The sequence below is a fragment of the Lissotriton helveticus genome, chromosome 6, assembly GCF_964261635.1.
Source record: "Lissotriton helveticus chromosome 6, aLisHel1.1, whole genome shotgun sequence".
Taxonomy (NCBI): Eukaryota; Metazoa; Chordata; class Amphibia; order Caudata; family Salamandridae; genus Lissotriton; species Lissotriton helveticus.
The window spans coordinates 167,544,725-167,561,689 of record NC_136067.1 but is presented as its reverse complement, the minus strand read 5'-3'; the positions used below and the strand labels follow the sequence as shown (position 1 = coordinate 167,561,689).

Here is a 16,965-nt window from a genome sequence, read left to right as displayed (position 1 = left end):
CATAATACAAACTTTTAAATACCCAATAGGTGCGTGGGCACCTCAAGCTGCTTCACAGCTTTAGAAATAGTCTCCTTTGTTTAAAACTCTGCTCCCTTGCTGTCATACATCTCTTGAAAATATGCTGAAGTCTTCCAAGAGCACTACACCTGTGATATGCAAACTCTTCACGAAATATGCAAACTCTTCACACGTCATATGCAAACTTCACACGTCATATGCAAACTTCACACGTCATATGCAAACTTCACACGTCATACGCAAACTTCACACGTCATACGCAAACTTCACACGTCATACGCAAACTTCACACGTCATACGCAAACTTCACACGTCATACGCAAACTTCACACGTCATACGCAAACTTCACACGTCTTACGCAAACTCTTCACACGTCATATGCAAACTTTTCACTCGTCATATGCAAACCCTTCAGGTCATATGCAAACTCTTCACATTTCATATGCCCCTCCTTTGCCCATAACCTTTTTTATGTCTCATGAAACTGGTTTTAATAAATTCCCCAGCAAAGAGGAAGCCTTCAAACATGTTCTAATTCACCCTCAGCTGTTTAAAGAGGTGTGAGTGGCTCTGCAAACTCCACACTGGCACCACTAACACACAAGAACTAAGAATATACAGAGATGTAGAAAATGTTTAATGAAAAGTACTAGTTTCATGTCTCTATACTGTTTTTGCAGAAACAAGAACATAGTAAAGCGAAGCAAATATTTAAGGAATTTGCATTAAGCAAAATGCCTCTAGTGTCAACTTGGGAGTAAAAATGGCTTCCTGTTGTTCAAAATCAATTTTGAAGTAAACACAGCAAAGGCTAAAAACAAGCAGCCCTATCAGGATGCAACACAAAGAACAAAGCTGGCCACTTCCTGCACAAGATGTTTCTCACTGGAAGCTCCGGATGGCCTTTTGAAGAGTGATTAGAAGACATCTCATCTCATTACATGACCAGCTCAGGCACAGCAGAAAAAACATGAATGCTGTTTTAAGATTCAAAGCCCAGCACCATGTAACTTAGATTTTTCTGATTTGTTCTGTCACCAAAGGAATATAGTTTAATCTCCATTTTTCATTCTACACATTTACAGTTTATTTGCTCAGTTCTCGCAGTACATCAACAACAATGCACCTGAATAACAGACAAATGTATTTTGGTTATGTTAGACTGATGGCGACAGGTAGCATGGGGTTAGGAAGCGCTAAAACTGTGCCCACAAAGGCAGGTGGTGGGCATTAGCACTCATTTTGTGGGACCAGGACCTAGTTTTAAACATTGGACTTTGAACTACAGCAATAGAGAGAGAAAGTGAGAAAAGCAAGGTAGAAAGAGAGAGCGATAAAAAGGAACCGAGTGACAAAGGGAGAAAGAAACGCTGAAGAAGAACGTGCAAGAGTGAGATAAAGAGACAGGAAGACCAGGACATAATTCTTTGGGATCAAAGACAACAACATGTTTAGGCTTATTTTGCCCACTGGACATGCAGACAAAAATCATATGGTACACAAAATAAGCAATAGATTGAATGCCTTAATTATTCTCAGCCACTGGTAATTACTCAGGGTCACATCCCAATCCATCATAACTTTGCACACCGTGCCACCTCAGTTTGGACCCAACTATATGCAAATCTTGACACTGCTCCAGTGGGGACAGTCCAGCCCGAACTGCCAATCCTGGTTCTCTCCGAAATGCAACATAAGCAACCCAGGACCGGTTTCACCCTAGTTATGGGCTCATCAGCCGGGTACAGCTTGGGTCCAGTGACACAGTGTGTACGGGAGCCACGTCTGGGCATACCCGCCTCACTTGTGGTGACACACTATAGCATAAGAAAAAGATAAAAATGGAACGCTTGAATTAATCTCAGGCACTGGTAATTATTCGGAACCGCATGCCAATCCATCATTATTTGGCATATCATGCCACCTCAGTTTGTAACCAGCCATATGCAAAACAGTCTTGACCCTGATCCAGTGGGAACAGTCCAGCTCAAAATGCCAACAATCTCAGCAGCCTTAGAGTGCTCTGTGCTGAGATCCAGGACAGAGGCTGAAACACGGAGATCAAAGCCCGAATATCCTGGACTCTTTGTTCTGGGGGAAAGGCACGATACTGTGGCATATCCATAACAGCTCGGATGAAGAGGAGCATCTGCGAAGGATTTGGGTGTGAGCACAGTGATAGTTAAGATTATGTTAGGATGTTCACCGTCATCTCGAGTTGGTTGACAACTGCCTGGGGCGAGACTGCCATCAGCAGCCAGCCATCTGGGTAGAGGAAGACTGGTACCCCGATCCCTGTAGGTGTGCTGCAGCCACCACCATCACTTTTGTCAACACTGAGTGGCAATGGCTTAGGGTGGCACTGGTGAGGTCAAAAGAGAGCACTGTAAACTAAAAATACTCCTGGCCCACTGAAAATTGCCCCTGTGGGGCTGCAGGGTGGGGATATGGAAATGAGTGTCCTGCAGGTCCAATGCCACCAGCGAGTTTTCGGGCTCTATGACAGAGAGGACCTGGGCAAGGGTGAACATCTTGAATTTGACCTTCAGCAGGAAGGCATTGAGAGTGCAACGATCTAAAATAAAACAGAGTCCTCCATTCTTCTTTGGCACAAGGAATTAACTGGAGTAACAACTTGTTCCTACTTCTGGGACTGGAACCCTCACTGCGGCCCTTTGGCCCAACGGCCCACTCTTTCTGCTGTAAAAGGGCAGATGCCCTCCGTCAGCTGCCCTGATGGTGATGGAAGGTGAGGTGGGATGAGAGCAATGGGAGGGTGTAGCCCTGATGTACAATCTGGAGGTTCCAATTGTCTAAAGTGATGACCTGCCACCCTCAAAGGAAAAAGCAGATCCTGCCTCCAACAGGGTGGTAAGGACACAATAAAGCGGTTTTGCAATTGCCGATGCAGGAAGGGTGGGGGACTGAACTGTATGTTGTCCCTGTTGTCCTGGGCAATATCTGTGGCCTCAGTCACAGAAGGGCTGCAAGGTATGCTGAGCTGGTGGAGGGCTGGTGTTGGCAAAACTGAAACCCTGATCATAGTTAGAGAGGGTGAAATTGTTGGTGGAACTTTCTAGTGGGGGCAGAAAGATCCAAGGAAAATGCTGTGGCGATACGTAAACCAGTCAAGAGGGGTAAATTTGCTTTTTCATCAAAGAGGCGAAAGCCGTCAAATGCCATGTCTATAAGGGGCACTTGGACATCTCCATAGAGGGCCGTGGACCTCACCCAGGCATGGCGCCCAAGTGCCACACTGGTGCCCACTTCTCGACCTAAGCAAATGTATGATGAATTTCACGGCACTGAGACCAGGCAGCGTGGTAGGGAAGGCGCTGGAATTGACTTTAGTGGTGGATACCTGTACCACCCAACTCTTTGGCATTGGATGCTGTGTAAGGAAGGCTGGGTCGCAGGGTGCGGGACAATGGCGATTTCACCCAAGTCCCCGTAAAGGTATCCATAACAGCCTCATTCAATGACAGTATAGGCTTTATTGTGGCCTGATCTGGCTAACATAACCAGTTTAAAACATTTGCTTTCACCTCCATAATGGGCAGCTGTACGTCTAAGAGTTATGCCACTCTTTGCATCACAACTGCAAGGGAGGCACTTTCCTCCACAGCAGGAGCAAGGAAGATACAAGGCCAGTATCTCGGGATGTAACTAGACCAATGGCATCTTTGAGTGATTCATGCAGGTTTTCCTCATAATATTTTGGAGTATAATCATCCTCTTCATCATATTTATCATTGTCTGAGTCAGTGGCGGAAAGATTGTTAAGAGTTTGGGCCTTACTATGTGTAAGGGCAAAGTGTTAGTATCGAAGAATTGCCTGTTAGATGCCTGCTGGTTGGAGCTGGGAACAGCTTTGTTGAGGTAGTGGTGGATTCTGCTCAGAGTTGGCTATCATAATGGGCTGCAAATCCTCCTCCAGCATCAGTGCTGAAAGTGAACGAGTGCAGAAGGTGGCGCTGAAAACGACGTCAGCAACAGAACCACTGCTGAACCAGATGTAGGTTCAAGGAGGAAAGACGGTGCCTAGGGCAGACCAGCCAGTGGACACCGGTTCATTGCGGACCTGAGGTTGCACCAGAGGGAACCGGTAAAGTGCCGTTCTGAAGGCGAGGTTATTGACAGCCTCAGGAACTCAAGGTGTGCTGGGACTAGACTCTGAATAGGCTCCAACAGAGATCAGGAGCGAGACCAGAAGGCCCATTGACACCCTTGTGCCCTCTCTGGAGTCCTAGAGTAGTGGAAAGGGTCTGATTCCTGCTTTGACTTCTTGTGCTTTTTCTTGGACTTACACAATGACTTCAACCACAAGGATTATCTGCTGTGAGAATGGGATCTTCCTTTCGACTTTGACTGGTCTCAGCGTGGAGTCTTCTTATGCTTGGTAACAAAGTTTGGCCTTCCGGTTCTGTATGAACTTCAGATTCATCTGGAATACAATCATTGCAGGCCCTGGAGTCATGGCCTGACACCAAAGACAGACAGACATTTGTTTGTGACAGTCACTGCACAGTTTGAACCTTGTTGGCTTAGGGGATGACATTTGGCCACGCACACTAGTACATTTTTGACAAACAAAAATTGATCTTTAGGCTAACGATAAGCTCTGAATCTGCGTCTGGACATGCAGCAAGAAAGGAACTTCTGTTGGCGGTTATATGCCACTCAGTTTGTCACTTACAGAGCAGAACTAAGTCCGTGCGGAGTTGGACCGACGCGCAGGAGTACTGCTTTTAAGTTTCTGGATACAGTTTGACGCCAGGGAAATATTCACAAGGTGAGAATTCTACAAGTAGAAGTATCTATCAGAAGCCATCATATCTCAATTGTCATCCTCATCCTTGTCAGCATCATTAAAAGGTAGCCAAAACAAAATATGCGAAAATGTTAGAAATTCCTGGAACAAATTCGATGTCAAAGCTCTAATCTAGCAAGTGATATTGCCATTTGGCGCTCCTCGGTGTGGCTTTACCACTACCTTTATTAGAAAATAAATCCACCACTGGCATGTCATTGGTTCTCACTATAGAACAGGGATGTGGAATTCCTATAGCTCGACATATTGTTTGGAGTCAAGGGCAACACGTTTTCATGTGTATTTTGTCCTTGAGACACGTTGGCCCAACCCCCTGAAGCACAAACCCTTTGGCTACCAGTTTGCAGTAACACATTATGGATCAGGGAAGGGCAGTGTCTGCAGTTAAGGTAATATTTTTGTCCATATGTTACTGCTGTTCAAACTTGTCTTTATGGTTCTGTAACCGCGGGACCAGAAAAGGGCAGGAGACGTGTTTTTGTTACTCGGGATTTTAATTGGTCATACAGTGCATCGGTACAGGTTTTGCGAACTGCTGTCCTCCGTGGAGATCTGCTTCTCTCTTTGCGTGTTTTTCTACGAGCTCCCTCTTCTTTCCTCAGAATCGGGCTCCTCCGTCTAGGGGGCTCTGGAGGCTCCGTGCTGGCCACCCACGCCGACGCCGAAGGGGAAAAGAAGAAAAGAGAGGCAAGTATCAGAATGGAACAACAGGGAGTCAGTTGGCAACACCAGGAAGGGGTAGTGAGGGGAAACACCCAGTGCAAAGGTCCTTGTCAGGTATGTTACTTCAATGAGGAGGGCGAGTGCTCGTGCGATGCTCCCGGGAGTCGTCCCTCAGGTTCCTCCCCCCCCTTTCCGTTAGACTTCTGGCCTTATCGGTGAACCACCCCAGGAAGCGATTACGCACCTCAGTGAGCCGTACCCCTCCTGGCGTACGGCTGGGCGGCGCGTGGTGTTGGCCTCCAGGCGTTCCCCTTTCTTCCTCTCCTCTCTCGGCGTCTTCTTTCGCCGTCAGTGATCGGTCCAAGCCGCCCTCGAAGATCAGCTCCCAGCTCCGCTCCAGATCCGGCTGTTCTCCTTCCGTGAGACGGGTCTCGCCGATCCACCTGATACCGCCGCTCTGCTTGGCCTCGCTCTCTCCGCTTCCTCCTCTCCTCAGCTCCTCTTCTCTGCTCTCCCGTCCTTCTCTCCGCTCCTCCTCGCTGCTTCCCGCCTCTCCGCACCTCTCCGCTCTGACCGCTCCTCCGGTGTATAGACACACCTGGTGCTGGGCGTTCTCCGTCTTTATCCACCTGCGGGGCTCCTCCTCTTCCCGAACTCCGGACTGGTTAAAGGGCCAGGCGTCTTCCTCATCGCAACTGTAGGTGTCGGGGCTGGTCCACTCGGCATATTGCTTGGGCTGTGGAAAGACAAGGGGGGGGTCACAGTTGATCAGTTCGCGCCCTATGGCGGGGCGCACAAGGGGGACCCCGTTACAGGTTCATTAATTGAAAGCCTTTATTATTCACTGCTCTACTGACAGTGTTTCATGTATATAAAAGTGTATACATGTTTTCAAAGTTTAGCAATAGGAGGCTATGAATAATGCTCCCAGAATTCTCTACGATTTGATGCAAATATTTGCAGAAGATTCAAAGAAAGATTGATGATTCTTTGGTTTCAAAATAAAATGTTCAAAAAAAAAATGAAAGCTGGAACAAAAATATTTCGCTAAACTACTGTAACATTTCAGGTACTATTTCTTTGCAGCATCATTTAGTAACGTGTTGATGCAAGCTAGTTTTTCCCAAAAATATTCATAATGGAAAATCAGTTTAACCAGTTTCAATATGATTATTGGAAATAAAAATAAACAAGAATTGGCAAAGCCAGTAGGTCTGAAATTGGTGGTCAGCTTTTTAGTTTTGTCCATGTGTGACTTGTTTCGTCATGGTTTTTGTAACACCTTAGGTGTGGGAGCTGCCGGGCCCTCACCATTACAACAAACATTGGCAAAAGCAAAAATAGTTTTGGTCTCAACAAGCACACACTGCCACAGTAGTTACTGGCACTGAACAAAACTACTTAGTGTGCCGATATGCTCCTTGTGAAAGAGCAGAATGCTGTCGCTCACATTGAAGCCAGCCGATACAGATACAGAGACAGAATTTTAATAAACACAAACGGTCACGGTCAACTCCAGACCAAATTAGGGGCCCCATTATTGAAGAAAGTCTCAAAAGTGCACCCATGGTATATGACCTTGCATTAAGTGCAGCTATACGGCTTTCGTGAATTCACAAGAATTTACAGAGGTAGGACAAAAAATAATACTCCTAGAAAATATTTGTGAACTGCATTTTAGCTTGAGCAAATATGCATGTGTAGATTTGCTCATGCAGAAATCTGAGTGTTTGCAAGTTCACTTTCCCTCCAACTACTTTTTTTCCCACATCTGGAAGAAGGGTTACGTCTGCCATTGTCAGGAATACATTTACAAAATTTCTCAGTATGGGAAAAGATTAGAGAAGAGTTGTTGACACCCCTTAAAACATGCAAGTTAGTAGGTTTGTACAGACTCATAAGGGCATTCTAACCCTGGAGCTATTGATTACCGACCATCAGCCTCAGTATGTAGATCTGCGGAAACGTGGCAATATAAGGGTATTGAAAGTATTCAAACACTACTATGGTATGAGCAGTGGCATAATCAGAGAGGCTATATCAGAGCTCTTATATAATGTGATTGCTGCCATATTACATGGCACAAAAGAGACAAGTGGATTTTGTTACAGGACAAGTAGATTTATGAAGCAACCTGCCCCATGGACAAGTAGATATTTTCTTAAATTCCACACCCCCTGATAGAAGGCACTCTCCAAAGAGATGTTCGAAAATGAGTTATACCCCACATGCAAGGCAGTACCTTCTTCTCAATTAATAACTTCTGTCTATAAGAGGTCGTGAAGCAAATGCAACTGTTGCCAAAAATCTATTCCGGTCCTGGAGCAAAACTGCCCCAAACCAGATATTGTTAGTACCATTTACCACAATATTATTTCAAGTTATATCAAAAGGTACAAGAGAAGGTGCACTGGCAATCAGGTTTTTTCAAAGTGTAAACATTCTCTTTCACAACCATCAAACCATACAAATTTTGCTTTAACGATTGCCTCAGAAGTTGCTTTTTTTGTTGAGAAATTAGGTACAAAGTTTGGATAGTACTCAGCCAGTTTAATTTATCTTTAGGACTGGGAGCATTGGATATAGCAGTAACAATCTTCTCCTTAGCTGAAATACCATCTTGACTTATCCAATGGCCTGAATAGTCATCCTCATCCCTGGCAATCTTGCATTTATCCGTAGCAATTATCAGACTATCATCTTTCAAAATACTCAAAACCTGGAACAACATCTTATAATGCTCTTCCGGAGATGTTGCATGGACTAAAATCTAATTTTGGGAATGAAACATTTTGTACATTTTTAAATAGTTGATGCATGGCCTCCTGAAAAACTGAGTATGCAGACACTAGCCCAGATGGTGTGAAGATATATCTGAATGCACTCTCTCAAGTGATAAATGACATTAAAGCTTTGGAGTTTTCATGTAATGCAGTCTGATGACAGGCAGAGAACAAGGTGGGAGTAGTAAAATATGTCTCCCTTCAACGTTCCCAACATTTTGTTAAATATGGGTAGTGGATGTCAATCCTTATTCAGGTCTCTCAGGTCCACATATACTTTCGAGTCACCATCTGCCTTGCTTCACTACCAGAGATGACAACCACTCAGGAGGATTCAATTTCCTCAATCACACCCAACCTCTTTTACCAATCATTCCAACCCACACTTCAAAGCATTCTTTACTGCCAACAGAACACTCCTCAACTTTTGTACTACTATTTTTCTTAGGAATGAGTGTATGTACAAATCATTTCAATATTTCTGATGATTCTGAATAAGTTCAGAAACAATTGTTGCTACTTATCAGATTAACGCCTTTTCATTTTTGCCACCATCAAGTCCTCTTTGTATCCAATCGCCTACTTAGGATGATCGGGATCCAGTTTCGTAAATAGTTCTTTCTACTACGGCTAACCAAGTAAACATAACTCTCCCCCTAGATACATAAGCATTTGCTTGTATTCATATGCCCGTGATTTATAATGTGGTCACAAAATAACCGACCCCGTCAATCGATTTGTTCCCATACTCTACTAATTTGATGTCTGTAGGCAACATCTTGACCTCTTCATACATGTGTAGCATTTTGTCCATAAGCAAGTACAATGCGCTCCTGAATACGCTGACACTTTTACCAATTAGAATGTCGCAAAAGGAGCCACCTTTTTTCACTTGTCCTACCTCAAATATATTAAAACACATCCTTCCCTGGATCCTGTTCCACTCAAACTTCCCATATTTGTGCTAGCAACTTGTTTTTTTCCCTCCACATCATATTAGCTCTGCTTTTGCACATTCTTGCAAAAAGGCTCTACTCTTGCACTAAAGACAAAATTGTCCCAAAACAGAACATGCTTTGCTGGATGCCATACATCCATTATGACAGCACTTAAAAAATACCAGTTCATCCACCGAAATCTGATTCATACTCGTTGGTACAACTGCATTCACATTCCCACTCTCTTACATTTGATACCTATGTTTTCCAGATTTTATTAGTGTGTAGCAGGATCTTGTTTGGTTTCAATGTTTGCAGGACTCAAAGTTCTTACAACCACACTCCATGAGACTGCAGTTCAAGCCTGGTCTGATCATTTGTAAACCTACATGACAAGTAAAGTTTTTCCTGCGACAAGGGACAGGTAGGACTGATTCGGTTAGTTATAGATTTCAATTAGTCTTTCATCTTTTTGTGGTGTAACCCACAGACTTCATCAGGGCGATTATCACGTAAAGATACGAAATATGTAGTTCAGTCTCAAACGATATATCAATAATATCCATAAAATTCCGTTGGCCAATAGTACTATTAGAATCCGGATAACTGACACAGTAGTAAAGGTAATCCATAGTCTCCTGATATTCATGTATACCTCTGGCCACCTCAAGTGCAAAGAAATCAGCTCGGAGGTTACTCAGCGTACTATTGGGCGATGGAATTTTATGGATATTATTGATATATCGTTTGAGACTGAACTACATATTTCGGATCTTTACATGATAACTGCCCTGATGAAGTCTGTGGCTTACACCACAAAAAGACGAAACACGTGTTGGCTACGACTCTGTTGAAGCACTGTAAAGAAGATAAAGAAGAACATTTGTGGCAATGTTTGTTATGAACTGTATATAATTGCTGTGGACAAATTTTGCTCAGGATATATCCCTCTTTTTTACTCATCATTCGTAGGACCAGAATAGCAATATATACACCGTAAAATAACCTACTGGCTTGCAGTTTTCCAAACCGATTTTCTATTGTGTGTGTGGCTTTCTTGAAAAAACAAGGGATTTGGAGGACAGTTGAAAATTCAGTTCTGGATTGTTTTTTAGCATGATTTTTCTTTGTGAATATGGGGCAAACTGTACAAATTCTCACTTGTGGAACATAAATGACAAGCATGTCAATGAGCTTACGCAGAGGTGGGGAGGATTGGCAAAGGTGGGTAGCTGAATGTATACGGTTATAGAATGGTAGGGCATTCTTGGTTAGCATATGCTTTTAGACAAAGTTCTGTATGGAAATGAAAAATATCCTAACTGCACCTTCCCCCATAAAACTGCAGTACAATCACAAAACATTATTGGCATTTTCAAATTTCGTGAGGAAGGCAGGGACCTCAGTAGACGTTTGTATAGGTTTTTGTTTTGGTAAAGCAGTGTCACACAACTACTATGCTTCATTTCAAAGAAATCATTTTCAGGCAAAATGGATGCTCCGTTTCGTGGCAGCAATCACAGAAACAACTACATTCAGGATTGGGGATGGGTCAAAGTTTGCATTTTTTCTTCGACATAAGTGAGCCTATAGTTTGCACTTACCACTGAACTGAGCTGCTCAAACTCTTTCTCAGGTAGAAAGGAGTGCCATCCGTCCTCAACGACTTCGAATTCGGGCCGGTAAAAGTAGGGGTACATCAAGGTGATGGAGTCCAGAGTAGATAATGCCTGCCGCGTGAAAGTACAAAAGGTTAGTAACACAATTCCAAGGCCAAACAAGCTTTAACAAAGCCAAATGTTTTTGTCACCACATGGTGTACGTAGCAATGTAAACTATGTTTGATTAAAAAAAAAGTTATTATAGGGCAGAGTGGACATAGTAAATACAACTAAAGAATTAAGGGAAACATATTAGCTGAATCGGGATGGGTGTGTGTGTGTGTGTGTGTGTGTGTGTGTGTGTGTGTGTGTACTCTTTGTTTGAGAGGGGTGCACTGTACAGCACTTAATTGACATTAATAGAGGTATGAGGTCCAGGGGCCCAAAGGGCTGGAAAAGTGCAGATAGTGCAAAGCACAGAAGGAGGCAGCACTGCAAGGCACAGTGGCAGCAGCTACCTGCTCCCAGTAGAGGTGCTAGAGCTTCAACAAGTATGGGGCCATGGATTGAAGGTCTTCATCCCTGTGTGTCAAGGTTAAAGATATGCACAGAACAAGAGCAAGCACTGGCAAAGCAAATAGGTACTGTCGTCGTGACCAAGTGGCTTTGCCAATGCGACTTGCCAATCCTGTAAAGAAGCCTGGCAACGAACGGAGCTGAAGGGACCTCCAAGAACATAAATAAATAACAAATTAATCATCGTGAGGAGGGGGTGGGAGTAGAGTGGGCAGGGAAAGCAACGGAGTAGGGAGGAATTAGAAAAATAAAATAAAGCTGGGCTGGGGGGGGGGGGAGGAGCTCTATTAATGAGAACAGCAGCATCTGAGAGGCAGAACAAATTGAGGAGGAGGAAGCAGGTTTTAAGAAGACTAGCAGCACCAGAGGGAAAAATCAACATGGCGTGCCCACAGGAGTGGGTATTTGGGCGCGAAAAACATGAGGGAGAGAGCTGGAAAACAGATGTACTCTCAAGGAGCACTTAAAAAAAGATAAATACAGTTCCCTAAATGTGGACAGTTAAAGGATATAAGTCAGTCAAAGAATGGATGCTGAAGAGGCTACGCTCGAGGGGAGAGAGAAATACAAGAATAGGAAGGCAAGCCATTGAATATGATGCAAGCAAGTAAGAGTGACTTACATCCAACCAATGGAAAGCAATGGATGGGCTACAAGCCCTCTAAGTTTTTGGGAAGGTCCTCAAGAGATGTTTGTCCAGAGTGTTGCATAAATAAACTGAGTCTCTGGCCCAGCTCTACAAGGTTTTTACATCCATGGGTGACACAAATGAACTTAGTCCAATGCACCAGCGCCGAATGTGAAAGACAGGTTATTGTAGCCCCACAGAACCCCACCCGATATATAAATGAGGTGGTGTCAATGCTTTTTTGGTCACCAACGGGGAGCAGTAGTAATATAAACAATTGTTCATTATTTACACATTCAAGATCACTAGAAACAGAATACGTATTCCAACATATGTATTTTCATGCCGGGGTCTGGTGCACATAATATTGTTAACATCACAGAAGATCATAAAAAGCAGCTAGCTTTTCAATAACAGTGAAAAACTGGGAAAAAACGTATCACAACAATGTATAGCTTTTACACCCTCAATGTGCTATCTCCAAGCGCTATGCTAGTTCTAGCAGATGAATAAATAATAAGCCTGAGATTTGGAGGTGGTGCGCATACTTAGACAACAGGATTTGTTGCCTGTTTGGAATAGCTTGTCGGCTAGTTTGAGCACAAGGCCAAAAACTATGAGATTGTGCCTATGAGAGAACACAACACTGGCACCAGTTCGTGAAGGCAGAATGGAATGCTTTGCAGAGCCTCATGGAGTTTTATGTGTGGCTTCTTCGGTAGTGGAATCTGGTGCCATGCTGATCTGGATTTGCGTCAGCGACATGCGTGAAGTTTCTCTCCTAACTAAGTTGTCAAGTGGCAGTCCTTATATACTTAATCTTATCAGAGATTGGAATTCCTGACATAAATTGAGGAATGTTTAATGGATTATGTGCGTCAAGGAGTGCGTCCCAGACGTTTCCATATGAACACAAAGCAAGAGGACGTCAATTAAGACTGCACTATTTTGGCGATGAATATTGGATAACCTTGAAAATGGCACCTGCCCCAGACTGGTGTCGCACTGGGGGTTTTGTTGTTGTCTATATCCTAATGACTTGACACTTTCACAGCTTTGGAAAGATAGGCTCAAACGACATCTGTTTCAAAGGCAGACATGTTGTTTCTGCATAATTTGAGGAAAAGTGGCAACCTCTGTTGTCAGAGACGGCAGCCTCTATTACCTAGGATGGATTCGAGGCCAAAGGTAAACAAGCTGGACAGGTTAACTAAAATGAAAACTATAGTTACAATGTAACCTGTCCTGTATGTGTTTCAGAACCTAAAACTAAAAAGGAAGAAGCATAAAAGTAAGTGATTAAAATAATAGAATTATGGAAGGAAACTGTCCTAAAATGTGTGACATTGTTGGAATAATTTCTAAGCTAAATAGTTACTAAATTAATACTGAATGTCTTTTTGATTGATCTTGCTTATCAGACATTCATTATACATTTACAGCCTAAAAGCATGTCAAAAACGTGCATTTGATGAGATAGCAATTCATCACTAGTTACATCTTCAATAACATGTCTTCAAACCGAAATGAAAAAGGGGTCTCTGCCTGGAAGACATGATCCTTACAATAAGAGACAGCTAAAAGCTGTCCGGTAGGAGAGAGCTAAAATAGGATGACAGCTCCAAGTGTATGGGTTACAGAAGTGCTGGTAGCGCAAGGCCCAACAAGGCAGGATATTTGGACTTGGCAGTAGGTCTGAGAGGGACAGGATAGGAGGAAAGTAGGCATCTGAGCTCACAAGGGAACACTTGGAATACATGGTCAGAATCAAGCGAGTAGGAATGCTTCATGATTTCCAAACATTTAGTCTGGTAGTGGAATCAGAGGAGCCCAGGTGTTCTGTCCTAAGATAGAAACGTTTTATAAATTTTAGAGATTGGCTACAAACAGAAGAGCTAGATCACATACTGCAGAAATGCTGTACATACCTATTAGCTCTTCTTTCTACCTCCTCAGTAATAGTCGCAGGATCCTTGACACAAGCAGAGACGTTGTTTTGATTCTCATTGACCGCTACTCTGAGTTCGATACGGCCTTTCATCCAATTCTGCTGGAAGCAGATGGCATTGCAGGCAATGCGGTAAACTGGTTTTCCTACTTTTAACGGAGGATCCCAGGCAGTTTCAATAGCCACTTTGTGATCCACCTTTAAACCTATCTCCTGCCTGCTCCCTTCATTCATGGAAGGCTCTTCTGCTGGCTATCCAATGATCACGGGCAGGAGGCCGTGCTTTTTGTTATGCTCACAGCCAAAGCATGGAGTATGCTCCCCTATCAATGTGATGTCTTGAAAATCACTTCTGCTCCCAGAATCTTAAGAAAAAGTATTTATTCTCTACTTAAGAGTTCCTTATCCTCCTAATATTGGCACTGTCCCAGGGCAGTCAAGAATTACAAATCACCATCTCATTCTTTCATTCACTCATTCATTCATTCATTCAATTCAACATATTTCTACAGTTCATAGAGGCAGTACATCAGACAGGATAGCTGTCCCTTGGGTTACAGACAATGTAGGCAGATACCCGAGGCAGCAGTAACAATTTACAAACATGGTCCAGGCATACACCTCTCACATCAGAGCTATATCTTGCATTGCCGTCATAACACAGAATGACACTTTTGAGAACCCAAAGTTACAGTTATCCAATAAGCTCATGTCTCAGCCAGTGGATCTGCCTATGGTTTGTAGCAGGCATGTGACAGGTGGTGCATGCCTACTGCAACAAGGATGAATAGATAAATCAGGCCTGCACCCATTAAATTAGATGTACTGCTAATGCTTAGACAAGAGAACTATTCTTATGGTAACAGATGGGACAGAGATGCATCTCAAACAGCAGAGGTCTCCCACAGGTGATATCCGTGGACATTATTCACATTGACCCAGAATGTGAAGTACTCGTCTTGACAGTAATTCACATAGCCCCCCCCAGCATGCACAGCCCTTGTCACAAATCTGACCTGAACTGTTCCCCGCACACCAGGACACTCTGCGAACAGGGGTATGAGACTTCTGCATTCAGTGATCAGTAGCTACAGCCTATCATCCTCATGGAGCTCAGATCCTGGATGTCCAGATGAACAGACAGGAAATCATGGCAGAGACTAGTGGCAGGGTCTTGGCGTAGCGCTTAGACTCCTGCTTCTCATACAGTACAGCACAACAGCACTCCTGTAACGTGCATCCTCTACATAGGAACATGACACATCTCTCTCACTCACACATATACATACATACATGCACACGCACACACAGGCACACACACAAACGCATAGCTAACCAGGTACCTTCACACCACACTCCCAAGTAACCTATCAAAAAACCTCAGTATGACCTTCCAAAACAAACACATAATTGTAGGATGATCTACAATCCTGCATGGACAGACACAGCAGATGTCATCAATGTTAATCTGTACAATAAAATCAGTATAGAAAGCTGGTACATTGCAACAGCCACCTACAACCTGGTGCCCAGGAAAGTAAAGCAGTTTGAAAGTGCCAGTAGTGGACTTGGCTGTCATGCACAACATATTCTAGTTCTGCCTACTCCAGCAATACCGGACACACCAAACCACCAAGCTCCTGCTAGCCATTTTCCCCTGACCATACCTCACTCAGAGTGTCAAGATTCATTAATCTGCCAACCCGGACACAGCCCTCTATTCCACAACCAAATGCAGGACTTATTACAGCAGCTTCAGTCAACTCACATATGCCATATTTCCTGAAGACTTCAATCGCTTGCGTGACATTTCCAGAAAGACACTAAAGGAAACCTTCCTGGACCTTCTCACTACAGCTGTTCTCACACAACCTATCCACAACAAAGGACACATCCAGGACCTTGTCTGCGCTTAGGGGATAATAATCACCCAGGATCCTCCCCTCTCTCCCCCGGAGCGTTCCCATTGGTCCAATAATGCCATCATTTCCATCAGTCTGATCTATGACAAACCAACACGGAGGACAAGAACGTGTAATTAAGACAAACAGCAGGTCATTAAACCACTTCACAAACCCCACAAAATGCCCTAAACTAAAATCGGAAAACCAAGCAGCATTATTCGATGTCCGCAGCAACATGGAAACTTTCCTTACGGATGTCAGCAGACACCCAGCAGCTGTGCATTTCAAAAGCAAAACCATCAGCAGCATGATGCAACTAGGAACTCATCAACAATGCTAACAGATATCAAAATCAGCGAGGAAGCACACACAGTGTAAATGGTCTTCTAGCTCTGAAATAACGGTACCAAAGTTAATTAGCCCATCACAAGGGCTAAGGCCGTTCATTACAAGAAAGTGGGATCACAGAAAAAAAGTGATGGGCGAATGCTTGAATGAATCTGAGTCACTCGTAATTACTGGATCCGCATTCTAGTGGATAGGTTTTTTGCCCACCATGCCACCGCGGACAGGGATTAGGCATATATGCAAATCAGTCTTCCTCCTGCTCCAGTTGGAACAGTCCAACCGTAACTGTTAAATCGGGTTCCCTCTGAATTGGAACACAAGCACCCCAAGATCACTTTTTGCCTATATGTTATGTAATGTTATTTATTCTTATAGAGCGCGCGGTTACCCTGAGGTGTCCTGGCGCTAAAAGCTGACTGCCTGGGAGGCAGGGATTGTATTATTGAGAAAAGAGCAGAGTTTTCAAACCCTTACGTAAAGACAGGAAGTCCGTGGCCCAGTAAGTAGGGTGCTGCTTAGTTCCAGTGGCACAGTGAGCACAAGACCCATGTTTGGGCATTCCCATCGCACTTAGGGCACTGCACTGAATAAAATGAAAAATATGATGGTCAAAATTCGGAAGTTTAGGAACTGGTGTTTCCTCGGGCCACATCCCAGCACTATTTCACCCACTATGCCACCTGATCTACAGGAATATCAGCAGCAATGACAAAATACTCTTCT

At 43.8% G+C, this 16,965-nt stretch overlaps 1 protein-coding gene across 1 annotated transcript in view; it reads right to left on the bottom strand.

Moving 5' to 3' along the window:
• Positions 1-16,965, bottom strand: part of MTMR9 (myotubularin related protein 9) — a 288,947-nt gene that overhangs the window by 168,840 nt on the left and 103,142 nt on the right. The window contains exon 3 of the mRNA XM_078647565.1: positions 10,842-10,967. Coding sequence (XP_078503691.1) covers positions 10,842-10,967 — 126 coding nt within the window. The remainder of the gene's footprint in view (positions 1-10,841; positions 10,968-16,965) is intronic.